The 26,407-nt window shown below is 41.1% G+C and overlaps 1 protein-coding gene across 5 annotated transcripts in view; it reads right to left on the bottom strand.

Moving 5' to 3' along the window:
• The window catches only part of LOC140481346 (fibroblast growth factor 9), a 65,750-nt gene extending 41,373 nt beyond the window's left edge, over positions 1–24,377 (bottom strand). The window contains exons 1-2 of one of the 5 annotated variants that reach the window (XM_072577387.1): positions 24,363–24,377; positions 22,531–22,825 (exon numbers count right to left, since the gene is read on the bottom strand). In XM_072577387.1, the coding sequence (XP_072433488.1) occupies positions 22,531–22,801 (271 nt within the window). In that variant the 5' untranslated portion in view covers positions 22,802–22,825; positions 24,363–24,377. Of the gene's footprint in view, positions 1–22,530; positions 22,826–22,952; positions 23,585–23,617; positions 23,769–24,362 lie in introns of those variants that run through there. The other 4 variants (XM_072577383.1, XM_072577386.1, XM_072577385.1 and 1 more) reach the window with 4 other exon arrangements.
• Between the last annotated feature and the right edge of the window lie 2,030 nt (positions 24,378–26,407).

Here is a 26,407-nt window from a genome sequence, read left to right on the forward strand (position 1 = left end):
CTGTCTGAACCTGCCAACACTGTTGAGGAGCCAGCAGGTTGGAAGCATATCAAACATAACAAAAGACAGCAGCACAAGGATGAATGATCATCGGCAGTCAGATCAGTAGGTGTTGGAGATTCAGAATATAATGGAAGACTGGGGAATGGATAGATCAGAACATAGGAGGTCCAAGTATTTCTTGTTGTTTTTCTTGGACAGGAAATGTTCCTCTGCGAAAGTGAGGACTGCAGATGCTGGAGATCATAGTCAAGATTAGAGTGGTGCTAGGAAAGGCACAGCAGGTCAGGCAACATCTGAGGAGCAGGAAAATTGACATTTCAGGCAAAAGCCCTTCACATTCCTGCTTATTCTGATCCACAGGTTCTGTCTTCAACAATTTTTTTTTTCTCTTTACTAAGATGAATCTCTAGGTCGAATGGCCTGTTTCCACACTGTAGGGAATCTAATCAATCTAATCAATCCTCTGACCCAGGAACTTTCTCATGTCCACTTCCTGAGATGTGACGTATACCGATTGTACATTGCCTTAGGGTTTGATGGGGTCAGGTTCAACAAAGGCTTTCAAAAGGGAATTAAACTGTTATTTGAAAAGGAGCCATGCAAGTTATGGGGAAAAGACAGGAGAATGCCACTAAATCAAATGCTCATTTGGAGAGCTAGACTAGACTCTGTGGGCCAAATGGCCTCCCCCTGCACTGAAATGACCCTATTATTCTGTGTGCAAGTCATGCCGAGGTTAAAATAAAATCAGGTCCAAGTGCTTCATTAGACATCGACATTCACTTATCAATGCATGCCTCATCTGCAGGGGCTGAGGGCCTCTGAAATGTCCCAGAATATGGTTGTTAAACTGATTCAGCATCCTGATGCAGAATGGAAGAGATCATTGCTGTGCTACTGATATTTTAAATCTGCCTTTTTTTTAGTGGAATGCACGGGGTTGAAATCAGACCTTCATTTTCTTTTCTGACAGTGATTAGCAAAGACCTGAACCAGAATGTTAGCATCATTAGGATTGTAACATATCACTAATTCTATTAAAACTGGGCTCACTACATTAAGTATGGTTAAGATATCCTGTGCTTCTTATTGTTACATTGTTGGTGTCTTGTAGGAGCAGTACACTGGCATTCTATCTTCCTCCATATACCATCCTGATTCAAACATCAGAATGAAAACATGATATTAAATATTTGTGAAAAAGAATAACATATCAACATTTCATAAAGTAACAACGCAATGGAGAAGCCTTCCTGAAATGCATGAGCCCAGATATCTCCAGGGAGAGAGCAGGGAGCCAGCTTTTTGATTGAATAACCTGAAGGATTTCCCTCAGCTCCACGGAGACCAGACAGAGAAATGGAATTGGGAATGTGATCATAATCAAATTCCCCATGATCTTATCAGATGATGGAGCAAACTTAAAGAGCCAAATGATATAGAACATAGAAAAATGCAGCGCAGTACAGGCCCTTTGGCCCTCGATGTTGCGCCGATCCAAGCCCACCTAACCTACACTAGCCCACTAACCTCCATATGTCTATCCAATGCCCGTTTAAATGCCCATAAAGAGGGGGAGTCCACCACTGCTACTGGCAGGGCATTCCATGAACTCACGACTCGCTGAGTAAAGAATCTACCCCTAACATCTGTCCTATACCTACCACCCCTTAATTTAAAGCTATGCCCCCTCGTAATAGCTGACTCCATACGTGGAAAAAGGTTCTCATGGTCAACCCTGTCTAAACCCCTAATCATCTTGTACACCTCTATCAAATCACCCCTAAACCTTCTTTTCTCCAATGAAAACAGCCCCAAGTGCCTCAGCCTTTCCTCATACGATCTTCCTACCATACCAGGCAACATCCTGGTAAACCTCCTCTGCACCCGTTCCAGTGCCTCCACATCCTTCCTATAGTATGGCGACCAAAACTGCACACAATACTCCAGATGCGGCTGCACCAGAGTCTTATACAACTGCAACATGACCTCAGGACTCCGGAACTCAATTCCTCTACCAATAAAAGCCAGTACGCCATATGCCTTCATCACAGCACTATTTACCTGGGTGGCACATTTCAGAGATCTGTGTACATGGACACCGAGATCCCTCTGCTCATCCACACTGCCAAGTATCCGACCATTAGCCCAGTACCCCATCTTCTTGTTACTCTTACCAAAGTGAATCACTTCACACTTAGCTACATTGAACTCCGTTTGTCACCTTTCTGCCCAGCTCTGCAGCTTATCTATATCCCACTGTAACCTGCCACATCCTTCCTCACTGTCAATAACTCTACCGACTTTCATATCATCCGCAAACTTGCTCACCCAACCTTCTAGCCCCTCCTCCAGGTCATTTATAAAAATGACAAACAGCAATGGTCCCAAAACAGATCCTTGCGGAATACTGCTAGTAACTGCACTCCAAGATGAACCTTTACCATCAACTACTACCCTCTGTCTTCTTCCAGCTAGCCAATTCCTAATCCAAACCTCCAACTCACCCTCAATGCCATACCTCCGTATTTTGTGCAGTAGCCTACCATGGGGAACCTTATCAAACGCCTTACTAAAATCCATATACGCCACATCTACGGCTTTACCCTCGTCCACCTCCTTAGTCACCTTCTCAAAGAATTCAGTAAGGTTTGTGAGGCACGACCTGCCATTCACAAAACCATGCTGACTATCCTTGATCACATTATTCCTATCCAGATGTTCATAAATCCTATCCCTTACAATTCTCTCTAAGACTTTGCCCACAACAGAAGTGAGACTCACCGGCCTATAGTTACTAGGGTTATCCCTATTCCCCTTCTTGAACAAGGGAACCACATTTGCTATCCTCCAGTCTTCTGGCACTATTCCTGTAGACAACGAGGACATAAAAATCAAGGCCAATGGCTCTGCAATCTCTTCCCTTGCTTCCCAGAGAATCCTAGGATAAATGCCATCAGGCCAAGGGGACTTATCTATTTTCACCCTTTCCAGAATTTCCAACACCTCTTCCCTACATACCTCAAAGCCATCCATTCTAATTAATTGTGACTCAATATTCACATCGGCAACAATGTCCTGTTCCTGAGTGAATACTGATGAAAAGTATTCATTCAGTGTCTCCCCAATCTCTTCAGCCTCCACACGCAACTTCCCACTACTATCCTCGACTGGACCTATTCCTACCCTAGTCATTCTTTTATTCCTGACATACCTATAGAAAGCCTTTGGGTTTTCCCTAATCCTACCAACCAAGGACTTTTCATGTCCCCTCCTTGCTGTTCTTAGCTCTCTCTTTAGATCCTTCCTGGCTACCCTATAACTCTCAATCGCCCCAATTGAACCTTCACGCCTCATCTTTACATAGGCCGCCCTCTTCCCTTTAACAAGGGGTTCCAATTCCTTATTAAACCATGGCTCCCTCACACGACCCTTTCCTCCCTGCCTGACAGGTACATACTTATCAAGGACAATCAATAGTTGCTTCTTGAATAAGCTCCACATATCGATTGCACCCTTCCCTTGAAGCCTACTTTTCCAAGCCACGCATCCTAAGTCATGCCTCACCGCATCATAATTTCCCCACCCCCAGCTATAACTCTTGCCCTGCAGTGCACACTTATCCCTCTCCATCACTAGAGTAAAAGTCACTGAATTGTGGTCACTGTCCCCAAAGTGCTCACCTACCTCCAATTCTAACACCTAGCCTGGTTCGTTACCCAGAACCAAATCCAGTATGGCCTCACCTCTTGTTGGCTTATCTACATATTGTGTCAGGAAACCCTCCTGCACACATTGGACAAACACCGACCCATCTAACATACTCGAGGCTGTAGCTTTCCCAGTCAATATCTGGAAAGTTAAAGACCCCATAACAACCACCCTATTACTTTCACTCTTCTCCTGAATCATCCTCGCAATCCTTTCTTCTATGTCTCTTGGACTATTAGGAGGCCTGTAGAAAACTCCTAACAGGGTGATCTCACCTCTCCTATTTCTAACCTCAGTCCAAACTACCTCAGATAGTGAGTCTTCATCCATCATCCTTTCCACCGCTGTAATACTATCTTTGACAAGCAATGCCACACATCCCCCTATTTTACCCCCACCTCTGACCCTACTAAAACATTTAAACCCTGGAACCTGCAACAGCCAATCCTGTCCCTGTTCTACCCATGTCTCCGTAATAGCCACAACATCGAAATCCCAGGTACCAACCCATGCTGTAAGTTCACCTACCTTATTTCGTATACTTCTCGCATTGAAGTATACACACTTCAAGCCACCTTCCTGTTTACAGGCACCCTCCTTCGAGATTGATGTCATGTTCCTAACCTCCCTACACTCCAGGTCCTGCACCCTAAAGCTACAGTCTAGATTCCCATGCCCCTGCAGAGTTAGTTTAAACATATTCCTGCTTCCACGTCCTATGCAAATATTCCCAAAGAACCTAGCCATCAGACTTCATTACTAGCTTCGGACTCCTGGCTACAGGCGTTCAGATTGAGAAATCAGTTGCCTGTCAAGCAGAAAGGGATGCAACCCAGGCCACATCAGGGAAGCAGAAAGGAAGAGGTGTGAGATCCGGGTTGAGGGAAACATCAAACCAGTAGAGATTGGGTGAACAGGTCCAGCACTGGAACAGCCAGGGGGATCAAGATAGGAGAGGGGGAGTCCATAAAGGTCAGGATAAGTGAGAAGACAATTGCATTTTTTATTCACTCATGGGAAGTGGACATTTGTGGCTTGGCCAGCGTTTATTATATGCCTCTCGTTGCCCTTGAAGGTGGTGGTGAGCATAGGGACCACAAAATATGAGGAATCAGTGGAGAGAAATTGCTCCAAGTTGTAGGTGTGGTAGTGTTGACATCAGGCTACTGGGTGTGGGATTTCAATTGCTGGGACGTTGGCAGGTTTCCTTGGTGGATTGGAAAATCACATTCTTGTTCCTTCAGATCCATCAGCAATGCTACAAAGGCACATGCCTGTTCCATGCAGTAGTCTACTCCTCTCGAGTTGTCAGACTAGGAAACCTTGTCAGCCAGAATGAAACCAGAACAGTGAATAAATCTAAGGGGCACAGCCTAATTAAAATACTTAAATATGGAATCCATCTTCTAAGAGCAAGTTTACTGCATGCATGTTAAAAACAGAAGTGAATAGATCTAAGGCAGAATGAGTTAAGATATGGGGTATTTTACTTATCCTTCACATCCATCCCAGATCCACGCATTTGGGGTTTAACATTTTTTATATCATTTGACTTTTATGACTTGTGAGATACCAATATTTCAATATCTCTGCACATCTGTTGAAAGCTAAGTATTTCACTTCTCATGCTGTATTTGAGTATTTGATTCCTGCCAAAGTGTACTCTTTCCCTTCATTAATAATGCAAGCCATTGCAATAATTCATTCAGCCCCAATTCACACACATTGATTAATATGTTTCCTAGCTTTAGATCCACTGTAAGAATATACATTTTAAGTTCAGTTATTAAAATTAGTTCAATCCACAAGACAATTCAGATTAGTCCATATGCCTAAATTATAGCTTATTAAAATAAAACAACATTTCTGAGCTGGAAAAAGCTGGAAGGCATCAAGTGAAGAGTGTGATGTTTTCTCATAAGGGATGAAGAGGGGAAATCCAGAGCAGAGGGTCACAGCTAGCACTGACAGGTATAAGACACCAAAGGAACACCATTGGCAAAGCACAAACTCATTTAGGTGACACATGTTCCCATGAAAATAAGAAAAACAGCCTGCAGTTTTAACTTGTCACCAAAATTCACATCTGCAAAATGTGAATAGTGTATGTTTTCAGTCACATGCACTTTTTCAGAAAATGTTGTCAACATTAATCTAGATTCTAATATTATAATTATAAAGTTACAGAAATGATACTCCAATAGAAGAACATGATGCATTTCTTAAAAGTAGCATAATAATATGCCATAATGCAAAAACAGGTTGAATCTAATCCAGTTGATTCCTGCTCTGTCAACCTCCTGACAATCATCAGTACAATAATGAAAATCACTCAAGAAGAGCAGCTCGCCATCATTTTCTCAAGGACAATCGGGATGGACAACAAATGCTAATCTTGCCAATAATGCCTGTATTCCAACAATGAATACAAAGAACACTATTATCAAATGGCACCTCCTTTCCAATACACAATTATCTAAAGTTCAGTTCAAATATTGCCAGAAGCTCTTGGCTCCAGGAAACAGCAAGACCTAGATCTCCAGCTCAACACTAGAGATTAAAGCAGTCCTCAAAATCAAGGCAGCAATTAACTGAGTTAATGGTTCATTATAACTTACTTGCTTTTGTACTCTATGCCTTTATTTATAAAGACCACCCTTCTAGAATTGTGTCCTTCAGTCATTCAACAAAAATATATATCCAAGAGCCTTGAGGAAGTTGAATTTAAGGGGAAACAATCTGATGGCGGGTTAAGGCTCAGCACATTACTGCTAGAAATCCTCAGGAAAGCGTCTTTGCCTCATCCATCTTCATATACTTCATCAGAGATACAATTTCACGCAGGCATAAAATTTTGCAGATGATTCTGCCATATTCAGCTCCAACCATAGTTTTTATGATAATGAAGGAGCCCATTACAGCATAGAGAAGAATCTGGCTTCAGCTGACAAATTGCAGGGTTAGTTGTGTCTCCGAAGTATCAAGTGTTTTTGGGAGGCCATCAACACTTTCTATAGGTATAGTTTTGCTTGTTCCCCTGCTTCACACATATCCTATTGTCCTGCAATATTTTATTTACCCTGTAGTTACTGAGACTATAATGAAGCTGCCTCTTAGAGTGCACTGCCTGAATGTGTAAGTCAAACGTGGGAAGAAGATTTTTTTTTCTCAAGTCCCTTTTGTTTAATTTTCTCACAATCTTAAATCTGGATCCTTTGGTATTTAATCCATCCATCAACGGGAACAAAATATCTCCAACTATTCTTCTGAGATCCTACATGATTACAAATATGTCTATCAAATCTCCTCTCAACTCTCTCCTCTTTCAGGAGAAATTCCCACTTCTCCAATCTATCCATATAACTAACATCCCTTATTCCTGGAACCACTCTCACAAATCTTCCCTGCTCCCCTTCTAAAGTCTTCACATGTTTCCTAATGTACAGTGCTCAAAATTGTAGACGACTGTCCATTTGAAGCCAAACTTTATAATGGTTCACTATACTTTCTTGCTTTTGTACTCTATGCCTCTATTTATAAAGACACCCTTTAGTTTATTTTGCCTCTATTCAGTCCTTTGATGAAAACGTATAATCTTTCACTTTTCCGCACTAAATTTTACTGCCATGTATCAGCCCATTCAAACATACTAAAGTCTATTATTTCAATATTGAGTTGCAAAATGGTGATGGCACGCAGATGTGTGTTCATTCAGGAACTGAGCTCCAGGACATTGTCAACACCTTCTCCGAAGCTTATGAGAAAACAAACCTTTCACGAAACACACAAGGTCCTTTTCCAAATGGTTCCCACAGCATGTGAATCATTTTCCAGATTTTGGGAGCCTTCTCTTGAAGAAGGCAGACACAGATGATGAAATTCATCAAAGTTTCCAATATGATAGCTCAGCCTTTGATCAGCAAAGGGAATATTTGAGAACTCAGGGCTCAGATTGGTGACTAAGGTCTTTGTTTATTACTTAGCAATGATCCCATTGCTCCTATATGCTTCAGAGACTTGAAAAAGCCAACTGCAGGCCCTTCACAAAACCAATAAACTCAAATGTGTAGCTTCCCCTGTTCCCAAAGACAGAGGCATTCACCATGAATTTGTTTCCAGTCACTCAGCCGACTTCATATCTGTGCTGTGAATTTCCCTTGTATTCCATAGGCTTCAAATTTGCTGGCAAGCTTGTTATGTATGACTTAATCAGACACCTTTGGAAGTCCACAGATAACACAACAACTGTTTTGCCCCTATTAGAAAACTCAATCAGCTTAATTAAACACAATTTGACTTTAATAAATCTATCCTGGCTTTCCTTAATTAATCCATACACATCTAAGCAATGCAATTTGGTTCCAGATTGTTATTTCTAGAGATTTTCCCACTATTGAGTTTAAACTAACTGACCTGTAAGTGATAGGTTTATCCTTACACCATTTTCTGACCAAGAATAGTGACGTAGTGCTAATGTCACTGGGCTGGTAATCTAGAGCCTGAGGCTAATGTTTTGGTGACATGGATTTGAATCCTACCAAGACAGATGATAACAATGAAATTCGATAAAATCTGGAACTTAAAGCAAAGAAAACTGATCTAACGAAAACTGCAGTACAAGTCATCCCAGTTCCTGAAATGACATGGGCACTGGTGAGTAAGTTGACCCAATCATGTGATTGGCAATGAGGCAATTGCTGACAGTGAGAGCAAGAAACCCCACTTTCCAAGCAAGTGTTGACTGGCAAGATGGGAAATGCTAGTGAGAGACCTATTTGCATTTGAAAACATCCTCAGTATTATATCAAATTGTCTCATTGATATGTAGTTTCCCATTCTCTCACCTGCCAATAGAAACCAGATGGGCAACATGAAAGTCAGAACGGTAACCTGCCACCTAGCTCATCACCTCCACCTCCAGCCCCTTGTCAGTCACCATCTCAGGCAATGCTTGATGGGAGTGACCACACATACATCATAGGTCCAGGTCACTGTCAACAGAGCAGGGTGCCAATTTCCCTCCATCCAGCATGCCTGGGTAATTGAAAGGAACTGCACTGGCAGTGCTTGATTGGGTGCACATCTGGGCTTTAAAATGGCACTTATATCAGGAATCCTGGGAGTGGCCAGTACTTGTGCCTGTAGGGAGTGAGAGAATATGATGAGTGGAATATATAGGAGCTTTGGAGTAGAGGTAATGAGGCAATTTTGGGAAGAGAGCATGAGAAAACTCATTTATAGAAAGAAACACTCCATGAAACTCACCACAGTTGACACTTATCTGATATCTGGCACAATTCAGCTCTCTGCAACCATTGTTAATTGTTATAAAAACCCATCTAGTTCCTTTGGGGAAGGGAGTCCGCCAACCTCACCTGGTCTGACCTACATGTGACTCCAGATCCATAGAAATGTGCTGACTCTTAACTGCCCTCTGAAATGACCTACAGACTAAAGTAGTTCAAGATAATTAGGGATGGTCAACAAATACCAGCCTGCCCAGGAATGGCCACATCATACATGATAAAAGAAAATTAAAGTTCTCGAGTTCACTTGCACAAGAAAAGGTACATTTGTCTTGCCTTGATAATCAATAACATCACCATCACCAGTCCTCCAACTATCAACATTTTGGGAATTCCACTGACCAGAAACTTACCTTCAATGGGTTATTTATATCAACAATGGGTCATTTATAGAGGCTGCTGCTCTAAAGCAACTGCGGAAAATTAAAAAGGAAATGTCAAGGAGGATAAGAGTGTAATGGAGTTACTGAAGAGACACTTAAGTGAAGTGGATGACAATTGGTAACCAAAATAAGCTGGATTAATTAGGGTACAAGGGAAGCAAAAAAAAAGCAAAACTAAAACAAGTTAAAATTAAAAGTGGGCACAAGGTAAAAGGAAGTTCAAAATATGGACAGTATAACTAGAAAGCAAACAGCCACCAAAATTGAGATCTTAAGTTGTGTGTTCACAAACAAGAAAGAAAGGATATTATCTTTCATTATCTTTAACCTTATTTATCATTTACATAAGTGATTTAGATGATAATATAGAAAGCATGGTTAGTAAGTTTGCAGATGACACCAAGATTGGTGGCATAGAGGGCAGTGAGGGAGGTTATCTAAGAGTACAAAGGGATCTTGATCAATTAGGTCAATGGGCTGAAGACTGGTAGATGGAGTTTAATTTGGATAAATGCAAGGTATTACATTTTAGAAAAACAAATAAAGACAAGACATACAATTAAATGTAGGGCCTTGGGCAGTGTTGTAGGACAGAGAGACCTAGGAGTTCAGGTACATAATTCTTTAAGGTTTGCATCACATTCAGGTACGGTGGTTAAGAAGGTTTTTATCATGCTTGCCTTCATTGCTCAGATCTTTGAATATAGGATATGGGGCTTTCTGTTGAAGATGTACAGGACATTGATGAGGCCTCTTCTGGTCACTTTGTATTAAGTTCTGGTCACCCTGTTATAGGAAGGATATTATTAAGCTGGAGAGGGTTCAGATGACAGTTGCCTGGATGCTGCCGGGAACGGGGGTTTGAGTTATAAGGAGAGGCTGGATAGTCTGGGACTGTTTTCATTGGAGTGCAGGAGGTTGAGTGATGACCTTATAGAGGTTTATAAACTAATGAAGGGTATAGATAAGGTGAATGGAAGGTGTATTTTCTGTAGTTTGGGGGATTTCAAGGCTCAGGGCATATTTTTAAGGTGAGAGGAGAAAGTATTTAAAAAGACATGAATGGCAATTTTTTTTACACAGAGAGTAGTTCCTGTATGGAATGAACTTCCAGAGGAAGTAGTAAATGGGGGTACACTTAGAACTTTTAGAAGACATTTAGATAAGTACATGAATAAGAAATGTTTGAATGGATATGGGCCAATCGCAGGCAGGTGGGACTAGTTTAGTTTGGGATTATAGTCAGTATGGACTGATTAAACTGAAGGGTCTGTTTCTATTTTATGTCTCTACGACTCTATGATATGACTTCAAAATTGTCTGTTAAACAATTTATCTTAAAGCATGAATTACAGTCTTAGAACATAAACTAGAAAAGCTTACAGGTGAAGAAAGAAGCAAAGGGAAATTTCACGGTGAGGGAGTAATGTTAGATTCTTCAGTCAGTGATATGGCCTGGATAACATCTGACTTTGTAAATAGATGTGTGGCGATTGAAACTGAAGACCAGCATCATCACAAGCAGAGTAGTCATGACAAAAGGACCAGCATTTATTGCCCATCCCTAACTAATTTGTTAGAGGTGAGCCACCTTTTTGAACTGCTGCAGTTACGTGGTGTGTACACAATGGGCGGCACAGTGGCACAGTGGTTAGCACTGCTGCCTCACAGCGCCAGAGACCCGAGTTCATTTCCCGCCTCAGGCAACTGACTGTGTGGAGTTTGCACATTCTCCCTGTGTCTGTGTGGGTTTCCTCCGGGTGCTCCGGTTTCCTCCCACAGTCCAAAAAATGTGCAGGTTAGGTGAATTGGCCATGCTAAATTGCCCGTAGTGTTAGGTGCAAGGGTAAATGTAGGGGAATGGGTCTGGGTGGGGTTCGCTTCGGCGGGTTGGTGTGGACTTGTTGGGCCGAAGGGCCTGTTTCCACACTGTAAGTAATCTAATCTAATCTAATCTAATGCTAATAGTGGGGGAGTTCTGGGTATTTGACCAAGCGACTGTATAGGAACAGCACATCAAGATGGCATGCACCTTGAGAGTAACTTGCACTTAATAGGGTTCCCATGTATCCTCTGCCCTTTTCTATCTAGTTTGTGCTGGACACAGATTTGAAAGATATGATGGCTCAGTGGTTAGCACAGCTACCTCACAGCATCAGGGTCCCAGGTTTGATTCCAGCCTTGGGTGACTGTCTGTGTGGAGTTTGCACATTCTCCCTGTGTTTGCGTGGGTTTCCTCTAGGTGCTCTGGTTTCCTCCCACAGTCCAAAGATGTGCAGGTCAGGTGAATTGGCCATGCTAAATTGTCCATAGTGTTAGGTGCATTAGTCAGAGAGAAATGGGTCTGGATGGGCTACTCTTCGGAGGGTCGATGTGGACTGGTTGGGCCAAAGGGCCTGTTTCCACACTATAGGCAAACTAATCTAACCTTGTCAAAGCAGCTTTAGTGTGCTGCTTCAGTGTATTTTGTAAATGGTACAGTGCACTGTTATTAGAATGAGTTAAGGTGCCAGATGTGTTGCCGAACAAGTCGGATGCTTTATCTTGGCTGGTATTAAACTTCTTAAGTGTTGCTGAAGCTGCACTCAATCAAACAAATGCAGAGTACTCTTGACTTGTTCCATGTAGATTTGTGTACACTCTTTGGGGTGTCAGGAGATGAGATGTTCTCTAATGAATTCTGAGCCTCTGGCCTGCACTTACAGCCATTGTATATGGTTAATCCAGTTAAGTTTCTAGCCTTGTATTGTACTTTCAAAAGGTTATCTCCTCACATTTAGATGTGCTTGGTGCTGCTCTTGGAATGGTCTCTGGCACTTCTTATGAACTCAAGTTGGTACCCGAGCTTGGTAGCAATTGTACAGACTGGGTTATGTCAAGACTTGAGTTTAGAGATTGTCATTGAACACAATTCTACTGCTGATGATGGTCCACACAGGCTAACAGTTTTGAGCTGCTGTAGTGAATCTCAATCCAGCTCTCTTTGCAGGGTAATAGTGTCCCTAGTACAGTGGACTGAATCCTCAATGTTAAAGACAAGACTTTGTCTCCACAAGGACTGTCAAAATATATTCCTGTGAAAGGGAAAAGTCCAACAAAAAAAAGTAGGGATTAAAAGGAAGAAGAAAATGTATGTTCATGATGGATGTGAGGTAGAAAATACAATTGGGAACCAAACCAAATATGGAAGATTCAGAGGGGAATTGAGAAAGCAAAAACAAAAAGCAAAGACAAAATATGAGAAGAAACTGGTAGCTAAAATAGAAAGGAGTCCAAAAGTCTTCTATAGGCATGTAATAGTAAAAGGTGGTAAAAGGAGGAATGTGAATAATGACAGACGAGAAGGAGATTTATGAATGGAGGCAAATGGCATGGCAAAGAATGAATTATTTGCATGTGTTTTTATCTCAGAGGAATCTGTGGCACTGACCATGGTGAAAGAGGAGACAATTTGGATATCTAAAGAGTTTAAAAATGGATAAGGCAGAGATATAAAATAGACTGTGTGAATGTAAAGTTGAGAAGGCACCAGGCCTGGATGAGAAGCATCCTCTGATACTAAGGGAAGTGAGAGTGGAAAATACAGAGGCCCAGTCATAACTTTCAGTCAACTTTAGACTCAGGAGATGGTTCCTGTGGACTGGACAATTAAAAACATAACACTCTTGCTCAAAAAGCGTGTAAAGATAAGGGCCAGTGGCAATATGGATAAGAATTTGGCTGAGTGATAGGAAATAGAGAGTCATGGTTATTGACTAATTCAAAATTTGTGAGAAGATTTGTAGCTTGGGTGCTTGATGTTGTGGTTCTGAGTCGGGAATTTGTGTTGCAGACGTTTCATCCCCTGTCTAGGTGACATCCTCAGTGCTTGGAAGCCTTCTGTGATGTTTCCTCCAGCATTTATAGTGGTTTGTCTCTGCCGCTTCCAGTTGTAAGTTCCAGCTGTCCACTGCAGTGGTCGGTATATTGGGTCCAGGTCAATTATTGACTAATTTTTTGAATGAATTAAGGTTTATAGTGGTGGTATAGACTGTGTGGTATTCACACAAAAGTGGATGACTTACACTATGAAAACACAGGAAATGCACAAGAAAAAATACATTGTTTTAATTGGTGATTTCATGCAAACAAAATGGAAACTTGGAAAAATCTATTTGTTAGGTGATTTGATAGTTCATGATTGCTCATTTGCCCAAGTGTGTCAACTTGATCTTTTGAGGGGGAGCGCGGTGGGAAGAGTTTGAAAATAAAGCAGATATTTTGTAGGAAATGGAAAACCCAGCACTCTTAGGACACAGAATCATATAATGTCAAAGTTTAACATGACCTGAGATCCATCAATATCAAATGCCACATCCATGCACATAACTTTCAGTGGGCTAAAATAATTAAATGAATGAGCAATTAGAACAAATAAGTAGGAGGAGATTATTCAATAACATGTCAGTGGACAATAATTGCAGGATCTGAAAGGTACAATGTTGAGTACACAGGAGAGGTATTTCCCCAAAACAATTATTCCCATTGCGTAATGGATAACAACATGAGTGAAAAAATAGAGTAGTCAAGATGGCAAGATGGTGAGAAACCTATTTAGAAATTACATAATCTATAAACTTTCTATATCACAACACTTAATATACTTCAAGAAGTGGTGAATTAACTGTAAAGTGTTTTGAAACTCCCTGAGATCATGAAGCTTGCTCTATAAATGCAAGTCTTTCTTTCTAAAATACTGCACAGAATTCTTACAAAAATAATGAGATACATTGTTTTTTGGCTGCATATGTTTTGGTAGATTATAGCAACATCTCCACAGAAGCAAGGAGATAGGCTGAGATGTAAAATGATAGTGTATAAAATTAGTATCCAAACAAACATGATCTAGGTTAAATGTCTATATTTTAGGCTGAGATCAGCATTTTCATTGTATCAGCATTTTACTGTTTGCTTACAAAAGCCAATGCTTCCTGTGCTGCCTGGATAGTCCTTGGTTGTTAAAAATGGCTTGCATTTTTTCTGGATTTGGCCACTGAATATATAGAATCTACTCTCAGAAATTAGGCCTACAAAATCTGACAGATGAACCACAAACCTATCCATTTTGTTTGTCACTGACAATCCAGATTGGAGAGAGGGGGATTTGGTGATCAGAGTCTGAGGAATGACACAGACGGTCAATGCAGCCCACTTGATTGGCATCCCATCCACCACCTTCACCACCAATGCACAGTAGCAGCAGCGTACACCATCTACAACATGCACTGCAGTAACTCATCCAGGCTCCTCTGACAATATTTTCCAAACCTATTACTTCTAACACCCTGAAGTACAAATACAGCAGATACATGGAAACATCACCTCTTGCAAGCTCCCTGCCAAGCCTCACACCATCCCAATGTGGAACTTTATTGGCATTTCTTCACTATTAAAAACCTGAAACTGTCTTCCTAATTACTGTGGATGTCCCAATATCCCTCTAGTGCAGTGGTTCAAGAAGGGAGCTCACCACCACTTTCTCTAGGGCAATGATGTCCTAGCTCATGACACCTACATCCTATGAATGAACAGAAATAAAACAACGAATGGGCATTTATATTTAAGAGTAAAGTATCCAATAAAGAGATGTTGACTGAACCAATCAATAATTGGAAAGGAATAGGTAAAACAATCAGAAGGCAATGGCAATGGAGTGGAATATGTCAACAAATCTGCTGGCTGATTCCAATATACTGTCTTTGAATTGGTCTTTTCTCTTAACCTCTAAACTGAGGTAAGTTTATTTTATACTAACATTACTGCACAATTCAAAATTAATTGAGCTTATATTGGCAAGTCAGTGTGAAATTTAAGCAGTCCACTATGTCTTTCAATTTCAAGAGTACTTGGGGTTATAAAGAGACATAGCATTATTTTCTTTAACTGTAATCACTAACTAATATCCTATTGCATTAAAACAAAATTTCCATATCTGTTAATACCCTGTTCATAAGCCAGTTTATTTGATGGCCACTTGGCATAGCGGTTATGAGCAGAAGAATTATCCCAACGTAATGTTTTGCAGCTACTTAAACAAAGATTGCATTTGATTTATATTGTATTACTATCCTAGGACTTAGACGTTACTTTCCTTTAAACCATATAGCTAATAAGTAGCTTAGCATAGCAGTGGAACAAGTAGCAGCAAGTGCCAGTAAGGTGAAATCCTGATAATGGCATCTTTAATTCAATGCAAGCATTTTGAGAGACATCAAAGATAGTAAAATGGAATTAAAGTTATTGCGAGCATGGAGCCATGAGTATGTGAGCCTAAAATAGTACTGACTTGAACACTATATTTTAAAATGATTCCAACATTAAAGACAGTTACTCTGATAAAATTCCATGTGTAGCTTTCTAAGCAACATTCTTTTTTAAATCAACAACTCTTTATTTTCTCTCAAAAGGATGTGATTGCCAGGGCCTCTTTGTCTCAACCTTACATGCTTGAATATTTAACAAACGTCACTCAATTTTCTTGTTTTCTTTAATAAGGGATATTGGCTCTCAACACAGGCTTGCAGTGATTGCCATAGATTGCCATTATGATTGCCAGCGATACAAAAAGGTGAATCCGCTAACTTCAGTTCAATGAGCCCATTTCAGGATTCCTAAAACTAAATTAATTTAAATGGTGATTCAAGCAGAAGCCTTGTATTTTGGAAAATATTATGATTTTGTCTAAGAAATGTCAGCATATTCAGCCATTTTACACCTAAACTAAAAAATAAAATGCATAATATATCATGAAATGAAAGAGCTCTCCATTATATTTTCATAGACCTTGTCTTATGCAGCTTCATGTGCAGTGTCAGCTGAAAATAGCTGTTCTGAATTCTGTAAAAGGTGACAAATCTTTGGAGAATTTCAATCCTCAAGGTCAAGGGAGATCAATAAGATGACAATGTATGAAAATCAAGTTAAGAAGCTGCAGCATGGCAATGTACGGGGAGGTAATTGTGATCTTGTTTTCTAATGTAAACTAAGGTTTTAAATAATCTGTCCAGCATTGTACAATGTGGGGTAGCGCTCAGTTAAACAGCCCAGAAAGTTTCTCAAGTTCCCTGGTGTGTGCTGAGGGATTACTTAAGGAATCCCAGGCAAGGAAAGAAATCTATTATGAAACCAAGTTAAAAATTACGCAACACCAGGTTATAGTCCAATAGGTTTATTTGGAAGCACTAGTTTTTGGAGCGCTGCTCCTTCAACAACCACCCAGTGAAGGAGCAGTGCTTCGAAATAAACCTGTTGGACTATAACCTGGTGTTGTGTGATTTTTAACTTTGTACATCCCAGTCCAACACTGGCAATGCTATGAATCCAGTTCTCAGTAGAAATTCAACAATGCCTTTTAGGGGATATATGTTTATTAACAGTGGGTAAGAATGGAACCAGGTAATCAGATTTGGACCCAAAAGACAATCCTTTATCTTTCCATCCCCCAACACATAGCGTTTACCAGAACTTCCTGTCTAGGCACGCAGAATGGATAGTTGGCATGTCATGGGATGACTGTCCTCAACATGAAGCCACATGGGTTTGTTCAGGGAGAGAATATTAGGAAATTGGAACAGAGGAAGTGAGTATGCTATTTATTTCATACCAGTTTTATCTTCTGTCCATTGTTCATGCCATGTTCACACATCAGCTGGGAGTCAAGTAATCTACTGCCAAACCTTGGACCAATAAGTAGCAAAGTCCTGGCACACATAGAGATGTACAGCACAGAAACAGACCCTTCAGTCCAACTTGTCCATGTTGACTAGGTATCCTAACCTTATCTAGTCCCATTTGCCAGCATTTGGTCCATATCCCTCTAAACTCTTCTTACTCATATACCCATCCAAATGCTTTCTTAAATGTTGTAATTCAGATGGGCAATAGAAAGGCAGAATTTACTAGCTGGAATATAGACCGATGTTTCTGTAATGGCCAAAACGATTTCCAAAAAATATGTTCCCTTCCTGGTGCCTCCAAAGGACACCACTGAACAAGCATGTTCTCTGGGGAAAGGGGAATATTGAGAAGTCCCTGTCTATATTGGAACCAATGACATGGATAGGAAAAGTGTTGATATCTTTCAGGCAGAGTTTCAGAAGCAAGGTAAAATATTAAAAATAAATGGACTTCAAAGATGGTAATCTTGGAATTCCTCCCAGTCCTTTAGGTTAGTGAATACAGGTACAGTGTCCAGGGTGACTATGTTTCTTACTTGCTGTCTCCATTTCTGCCAACACCTCTCATGAGTGAGTACTTGGCATCTACAAAAGGACAGCTGAGACCATGATGCACAGTCTAATTATCCATTGGTACCTCACTCACAACATTGCAAAATCTGTAAACAACAAATTGTGGAGGTCTCCTCAGGAATTAATCAGAAATTATAAAATGTGGTACAGACTGAGCCACAAAGCCAGCGAGGCCCTAGGTTTGTTCCTTGATTGGTACCAACCCTAAGATGCACTGTACCATGAGAAAAGTCTTGGCCTCATTCCAATCTGAAAGAAATGAATGCTCAATAATTCAAAGTGTCTACTAAAAACAAATCTAAAAAGGCTTGTAGCCAACCACTTGGAGGAAACTTTCCTCCCAAGAGCAAATTGCAAAAGCTTTCTAAAATTAATGCAAATTGAACCAGTCCAGTTGCACAGAATGACGTAACATCCAGTACAAGGCATGGAAAGGAGGGGATTCAGAGTTCCCTATTGAAACAATCTGGCAAAGCCAGTCATCGAATGAAGGCCAACTCACTCCTAAGAGGAGAGAACAAAACAGAGATGTGTGTGGGTTCACCATGATTCTTGGCAGCCAGCAAAGTGCAGCAGCATTACTTACTGACAGGGGATCAGGAAGCTACTCTGTTCCACAAGGTGAAAGAGCAAAATTGTTCAAGTGTAAAGGAAGGATGTGGGAGGGTGTGTAGAGGTGGGGGCCGGGGTGTTGGGGAGGGGGGGGGGGGGCGAGTAGGAGAACAATGTAGCAGTTTTGCCTCATGGGTGAAGTTCCATCAGTCAAAAAATATCAAACCTAAAAGTGTACAGAGTACTTCTGAAAATAAAGGCTGACCTTTTGGATTCTGTTTTTGGCTTTTGAGGATGAGATTGGGTCATTGGGACAATTCTATCTGCTTGTTCCACACCTGTTCGTATGCCAGCTTTTAACTTGATAACTAAAGCGAAAACAAAGATTTAAAACATGATAACACAATGGAAGCAGAATGGGTGGCCCTCAGCTTCATTCCACAGAACTGCAAGTGAGGTGGGAGGTGGGGAGAGGCTGCCCCACAAGAATAACTGCCCTCCTTTCTTAAAATATTACTTGTGGTACTCGGAAAATGATTGGCATGCCAACTGCAGCGCCTAGCTTGCAGCGCTCCTGGGTGATATTTTTTCAGCTGACACCTTGAGGTATTAGGTTTTCAGAAGTTACAGTGAAACCAGCCTCTCCCCCATACGTTGCTCCAGCATACCATTGATTTCAGCCCTGTAGCCGTGTATTCCGAACAGATAAGACAGACGTTGTGTGCAAATATCAATGCCACACCCAATATATTAACAGTAAGCACAAAATACGTGACTTCAAAAAAATGGAGTGAGATCACAGAACGCCTGCGTCGGTTTACCTTCAGTTAGTGTATAAATGATGAATGACTTGGGGCGCGTCTAGTCTTATTGTTCCCATTGTATACCAATGCTACACTAAATGATATGCTAAAATGTAATTAAAAGCTTCTATAGGTGGTTAATTCTGGTTAAGTGGAAGCATATGGTTGAAGGAATAACGGGCACGGAGGAAAACAATATGAAATACACACATTAGTACAAAGGTATTAAACCTGGAACGCCCCCATAATAAAGTGAGGTCTCCTGCGTGGTCCTAGCGCCGTCAAAGTTAACACGTTCAGTGCTTTTACTATCCTTGATCCTCGCCCTAAACCTCTAACAGCAACTGTACGTGGGAACGGAAATGCAATGGGTTACTCAATTTCAATCAGCTCGATATCCGCAGTCTGCAATATTCAAATCAATAATGAAGCGAAACAAAAGTTGAGGCTAAAACTTCAAGATCAGTCTATGAGGCTGAATTGGTTTGAATTAAGACGGTGGGATTTATTCAGGACACGTCCATCTGCTGAGCATTTCGTCAGCTTTTCTCGGCTTTAGTTTTGCTGACACAAAAGGCACGCCTACACTTTCCAGTTGCTGAATTTCCCAGCGGAGTTCAATCTGGAAAGTGTCCTCAATCGAAGAATGTTACATTAAACATTAAACGTTAGACATATGAGCAGCCTGCAGTCAAAGCACGCTGCAGAAACTCCCAACAAATGAGACAAGCCGGCAAGGAACACGCCGCATCTACTGATGCATATCGAGCGATTGAGTCCTTGAAGAAGAAAAAAAAATGCTGCAAATTGGCGTAGTAGCCAGCATCTCCGTCCCTCCCCCCACCCCCGTGTATTTTAGGCAGTGCACTCTGCAAACCGCAGCAGTGCACGCTTAAGAGAGCAGTTCACTTCAGAGTTTGCAGCTAAACTGATTGCATTCTTTTATGGAATACGATTGTGCTGTGAGTTAAACATTAAACCGAGCGAAATAAGCATCGAGCATGATTTGTACGACCACATTGTTAACTTGAAGAGAAAAGTTGCCCAAAGTGTATGTAATGGCACCGAGTATACCAGTGAACGTTAACAGATAAAGAGATAAACTACCATCATTTAAGGTTCATCAATATGGTTAGTGCTTGCACTTTGGTGATCATTTGTTTGAAAGCTTTTCTGTCATCTTCCTTTGTGGTGAAAGGCCACATCACATAATGTAACTGTGAGGTGCTGGTCTGAATTCCTGGATAGACCATGAAAGGGCAAAGTATTCCCCCACCTGCCCACTCCCATCCATTAAGGATTCCATGATATTAGCTACTTCCATACTGTCCTTGAGCTGTTCAGTATTAATTTTCATACGTTCATCTTTATTAACAGCAGCCTTCACAGTAATCCCTGGTCGCTTCAAATGAAATCGATTCAAATCCAGTTACTTGACCGACTTGTCACTCACTGCAGTTCATGAGCTGCTAGAAAACTACGACCTTCAAGATAAGACTCGGAAAGTAAACGTCGATGGAGATATTTAACGTCTCTACTTGAAAGGAGAGACTTTCTCTTTAAGGACAAGATTAAATTAAAATTTATGTGGGTAAAAACCAAACAAAACGCCTTATGAAATGTGGCAAAGTGCGTGCAATCCGGCACCAAGGTAGAGAAGGGCAGGGGTCACTGCAGTCAAAGAGACAGCAGCTTGTTTTAAGGAGCTGCAGGTAAGCGCACATAGAGGAGGGTCCATCGGACAGGGACAAACATGATGAGAAACAGAAAAAGAAATAGACTTTCACTAACTATAAAGGAAAAAGAATGAATCTTCTTTTTATAAAACAATTAGCAGGGGGAACAGTGTGCCTGTATATTGCTCTGGGAAAGCATAAAATCTGCAAAAGGACACCTATTCCGGCTAATATCCGGAATCTGGGGAGTGCTCTGTGGGGAGAGCGGAGGGTGAGGGGCTACTGTTGTATACTTGCGCCACCACAGCGATCAGACTGCACACATTCAGTTTCTGCCTGAATCTTTATCCTCACTCCACGCCTCCAACTCCGGCCCACCCGCGAAACCGGGTGAAATGGGTGATAGTGACTTTGGTGCGAAATCATACTTTATTACCGAACAAAAAAAAAGTTTTCCAAGCGACTCTTTAAAAAAGTTTCCCTTTACTGAGTTATTTTCAAATGTGGCATTTTAAAAAAAAATACATTACAAAGCGCTGGAGTATAGAATATAATGATTGCGGGAGTTCTAATCTTTCATATTAACCACTTTTCGCTTGCGCTTTAATGATCTGTCTCATTATGCCCATGGTTTAAACCACGTTGGTGTTTGAGAAAGAAAGTGATATCCTCCCGCGACACTGACTTTCAGCCACAGTTTGGCTCATTTCGGGTGTTGTGCATTAGGACCCGGGGGAATCTCTGGTGCTTTGGAAATGTAGCAGTGCGGCCGCCGTATAGACACCTGCTGGAGGCGTGAACCCAGAGGCAGAGGCTTGCCTCAGAGCCCTTTGCTGGGAAAAGAAACTCTCCATGTACACTCTGGTCAGCAGCAACGGTGCTTTTTGACATTAAACCTCTTTCAATCAACTATCGGGACGAATAATGCATGGCGAGGTCATGGTGCACATGTGGCCGAATTGCCTCGTGTACATTTTCAAAGACAGATTGAGGAAGCTCAGCCTGGTTAATAATGTATGGCGATATGTTAAATCAGTCTTTGCTGTGATCGCCCCAAGAATCACCTCCACCAGTGAGTCATATGATTGCAGCAGTCCACTGCGTTTGCAATCCATGTCCAACTTCGACAATACAATCCCACCTCTGATTATTTTGCAGTTTACCTGTCTAACTGCACAAATGGGGCACCTCTGCAGGATCTAACCATACAGATTCTCAGTTAGTTTCCGGTGTGGATCCCAGTAAATGACATTTTTATAAGATTATTGAATTATGTGGTCGGACCAGGTAGATGGGCGGCCGGAGACATATATTTCAAGGCAAACGCATCTTAGTCAGCATCCAATGGCTATGCACCTAAATTAATGGCCCCATCTGATCGTATCATTGCACCATTAGCCAGAATCTGTTTTTCTCTACACACACGGAGCCAGGACCGCTGTCAGCTTGCCTATCCATTTTCCACAGACTATCATTTTGAAAGTTAATTATCTAAAAGGAATTTACGTAAAATCCTCCCGCAAATAGGTAGACATAGACAGAGGCGGATATGCTGATATATTTATAATGAATTGCCGTTACCATACACCTAAATTAATGTGATGATCCTATCATTTAGTCATGTCTGATATTCTTAGATCACGTTATAGGAATCAAAATACGTTCCAACTGCTGTCTGCTTGCATCGTGGAGCTGCGTTCTATTAAACTCTTCCATCTGGCATTGTCGTGAAAAGGAGAAAAGAATCATAAGACGCTTCTTTTATGACCTACTTAAGGGCAATTAGATGCTTTGTCTCTGCTACTTACCAAATCGGCTGTGATCCTGTCTGGTTCCCTGGATAGTTCCATTAGGAAAAATCTCTAAGTGAAAGCCAGTCCTGCAGTACAGCTGTCTCCGCCTGAGAATCCCCTTTAAGTGAGCCAGGTCCGTGACTGAGCCCCTGCTCAAACCTCTCTCGGACTGGCCGAGGTGATCACTCAGGAGAACCGGGTTATCCACCGGCAAAACGGGCACATTCCCAAAAGGTATTGCATCCTGGACACCAAGATAGTTCCCAACTTCACCTAACGGAGCCATCAGTCGCCGCCGGCGATTCTGCTTCTGATAATAACAAAAAAAAACAAGAAGAATATAGGTGTCAGCCCAAATTGATCTCTCGTGTGTTTTCCTCTTTCAGTTGTTTTTTTTAAAGAATGTATTGTTTTGACTGCAATCCATTAAAACATACATAAAAAGTGATACGCTGTTTTGGTTTGGGGCAGGTTCAAGGTCAATCGCTGTAGTCTACGAAACCACCACTTTATACTCACACATAAACATATTGTTTTTTTTTAAATAATCCCAGGTCTAGCAGGCTGTTTGATCTTCAGGCGATCCAGCTGCATTGAGAATAAAAATTCGTAGTTTCTCCATTGGAAGAAGATAACGATGATCATAGCAACTTAAAACCCGGCGTTATTGGATTTTTTTTTAGATGAACAAGGCTACGTCAGAATTTATGGATTCTGACTCCAGAAAGGCATGCGCTGTTTTTACTCTATAAAAGACTGCATACATCAGCATGAATCCTTGAGAAATATAGATCGCACGTTGCTCGCTGGGGCAATCCAAAAACTTTGATCTTATTTTTTTTCCCCCAAACGTCACCTTTTTTTTATTATCCAAAAGACTTGAGGAAGATCTGGAGGAGTGTCTGAGGCTTCACACGCTCGCCTTCAGCAGCAGAAAGATCTGCAAGTCCAATGCTGGATTGCTGGCTGCTTTGAAACAGGTGTTCCTTACGCAGACCCCACTGTGAAATGTGTGTACTATCTGCGTCTGAACTATACTCTCCATAAAGCACGCAGAGTGGCGCAGAAAAGCAGGCATGGGTTGGGTTTAAGGTAGACTTACCAACGACATATAGGCTCCTTCTCGGTCCTAGTGCCCATAGGTTACTGGAGGAGGAATTTCATCGCTTGAAGCGGTGTATTCAGCCCTTTACAAGTATACCGCTTCATATCTCCTTCCATGAAACTTTTCAGATGACCTCAGCCGCAGTGTTATGCAAACGAAGGTTATGTCTCACTGATTGCATCAGGGAACTCAGTAAAACGAGATTATCTTTCATATCACGGAAGGCAACGCTTCTGGGTTCAACCCCAAAAATGTGAGATCAATCAGAATGAAAGCTATTACAACTAATAGTCTTAATAATGGACACACGGTTCACCAGCAAAATCGATAAGCAATAAGAGGAAGCTTTGTCAAATTATTGAATACAGTTTTAGCTGCACTGCACACTTGCTGCGCTGAGGGAAATAGGACTCCCCAATAGGATATCGCTTCAGCAAACATCTTTCCCTCAACTATTTCGGGAAAGCTGTAGTTTGGTGGGAAGGGACCCGATGACTGACAGCCATCTTCAGAAAATAACCTTGACGAGTAAAAGTGTCATAGATGAAGTTTTGCAGGTTTCTGCTAAAAAATGTATGCTTGAAGTAATATCCCATAAATTGAGTTTGTTCAGATTTACAAATCCTGCACAATAGATTTGAACACCAACTTGGACCGATCACCTTCAAATTTAACTAGCTACCTTCCACAGCAGGAATAGACTCCGCTCAGTAGAATGCAATTTAGGAATGATGTTACTTACCGTCACTGTTTATATTACCCACAAGAATACTCAGAAGCTGGGCCTATACTGAAGGTGTTTCACACTGGACAGCAAGTGAAGCAATGAGGACAAGTTGGAAAGTAAGATATGGTCAGTGGGATGGCACATTCACGAATGAGGTAAAATGTAAATGTTTTATTTCACTACCTCAATCGTATCATTCACAGAGACATTTCCCTCACTTGACAACAGGAACTCAAGCAGGTTAGACTTTTTAATGATGACAATGGTCTTTAATTAACGCATGAAATATATTGATAGATTCCGCACAACGATAGTTTAGATTCCTTGACAAAGTATAAGAAGCAAACCGATATTCGAATTGTCTGATGTAACTTCGGCCGTTCAGTGAGCAACGATGATTCCGGCGCTAGGACCCAGGATGGTCTGATCGTTAATTCGCCGTCCTGAGTTTTTCTTAATAAAAAAAAGAAAAAATTGCTATTTCAGGAATAAAGGTCCGGGGAAAAGGGGAAGTGTTAAAATTAAAATCAGGAGTTTAGAAACTGCTGTCCATCCATCAATCACGCCCTTAATAGATCTGGGAATGAGTTCGGCTGACAGCGGCAATGCGAACTGGCAGGAGATTCGGGGAAAGGGTTGCGGTACTTTCGCTAGAAGTCGCTGTAGAGCCTGAACTCGCTCAGTATTGGCAGCATTCTGTAATATTCTTTGTGTGTGTTTGTATCATTATTTATTTCCTTATTGGCTTACCATGGAAGCCTGGTTTTATTTTGGCTTAATCATCTCCTTAATGTAATTTGCATATGGATCATTGTTCTACTGAATAATACGAAACTAGTTGAGCTTGAGGTTTTATTTTTAAAAATAACTAATGTAAAGCATTTTTTACTGCGCTGGTTTCTTTCTCCTGTACAATCTCACTTTGCCTGGACAATGTCTCCCATACGATTCCATTCAATGGTAAATTTAATAGGTTTTATTTTTCAGTCCGTTATTTTACTTAGCTGAAAATCATGTTTCTGTACGATATTGTGGAATGATCGAGTTCATGAGAGCAAGTTTTGGGGAGGTGTGGTTAATTTGATGCTGCTTTAGTGGTTTAATTATGAAGCAAAGTGCTCCACTTAAATAAAAATTATTAATGACGTACATACTCCTCTGCCCACCGGTTTAATCGCTGGAGAAACATGAACTGAAAATCGGGAATTAAACATTTCCGAGAAAGGTTCATTTACTGCAATGTAACAGCAATTGGAACGGACGTCTATAGAGCATCTTGGGCTTTTTGAGATGGTCACACAGTAATTTAAAGGGGCAGAACCACAATGACTTCATCCAGAACCCAAGAGTTGTCCTATTGGTTTGACTTTCTCTTTGAAAGAAACGTAGGAAAAAAAAGATTATCTTAAAATACTTGAAGAAACTCACTGGAACAAAAATTGCGTACATTATTTATGATGCCATATATGAAACTGCTCATGCTGATCTAAGTTCTTAACAGCATTGAGAATCAACACATAAATAACTTACAGTGAGTATTTGGCTATTGCATGTGTACATTAAAATCAGTGTTTCCAATCATAGAGTCGTAGAGATGTACAGCTTGGAAACAGACCCTTCAGTCCAACCTGTCCATGCCAACCAGATATCCCAATCCAATCTAGTCCCACCTGCCAGCATCCGGCCCAAATTCCTCCAAACTCTTCCTATTCATGTATCCATCCAAATGCCTTTTAAATGTTGCAATTGTACTAGCCTTCACCACTTCCTCTGGCAGCTCATTCCATACACGTGTGTAAAAGTTGACCTTACCATTAAGTGTATAAGTCCTGCTAAGATTTGCTTTCTCAAAATGCAGCACCTCGCATTTATCTGAATTAAACTCCATCTGCCACTTCTCAGTCTATTGGCCCATCTGGTCACGATCCTGTTGTAATCTGAGGTAACCTTCTTTGCTGTCCACTACACCTCCAATTTTGGTGTCATCTGCAAACTTACTAATTGTACCTCTTATATTCACATCCAAATCATTTATGTAAATGACAAAGAGTAGAGGACCC

This window comes from Chiloscyllium punctatum, chromosome 9 (genome assembly GCF_047496795.1).
Source record: "Chiloscyllium punctatum isolate Juve2018m chromosome 9, sChiPun1.3, whole genome shotgun sequence".
NCBI classification, from domain to species: domain Eukaryota; kingdom Metazoa; phylum Chordata; class Chondrichthyes; order Orectolobiformes; family Hemiscylliidae; genus Chiloscyllium; species Chiloscyllium punctatum.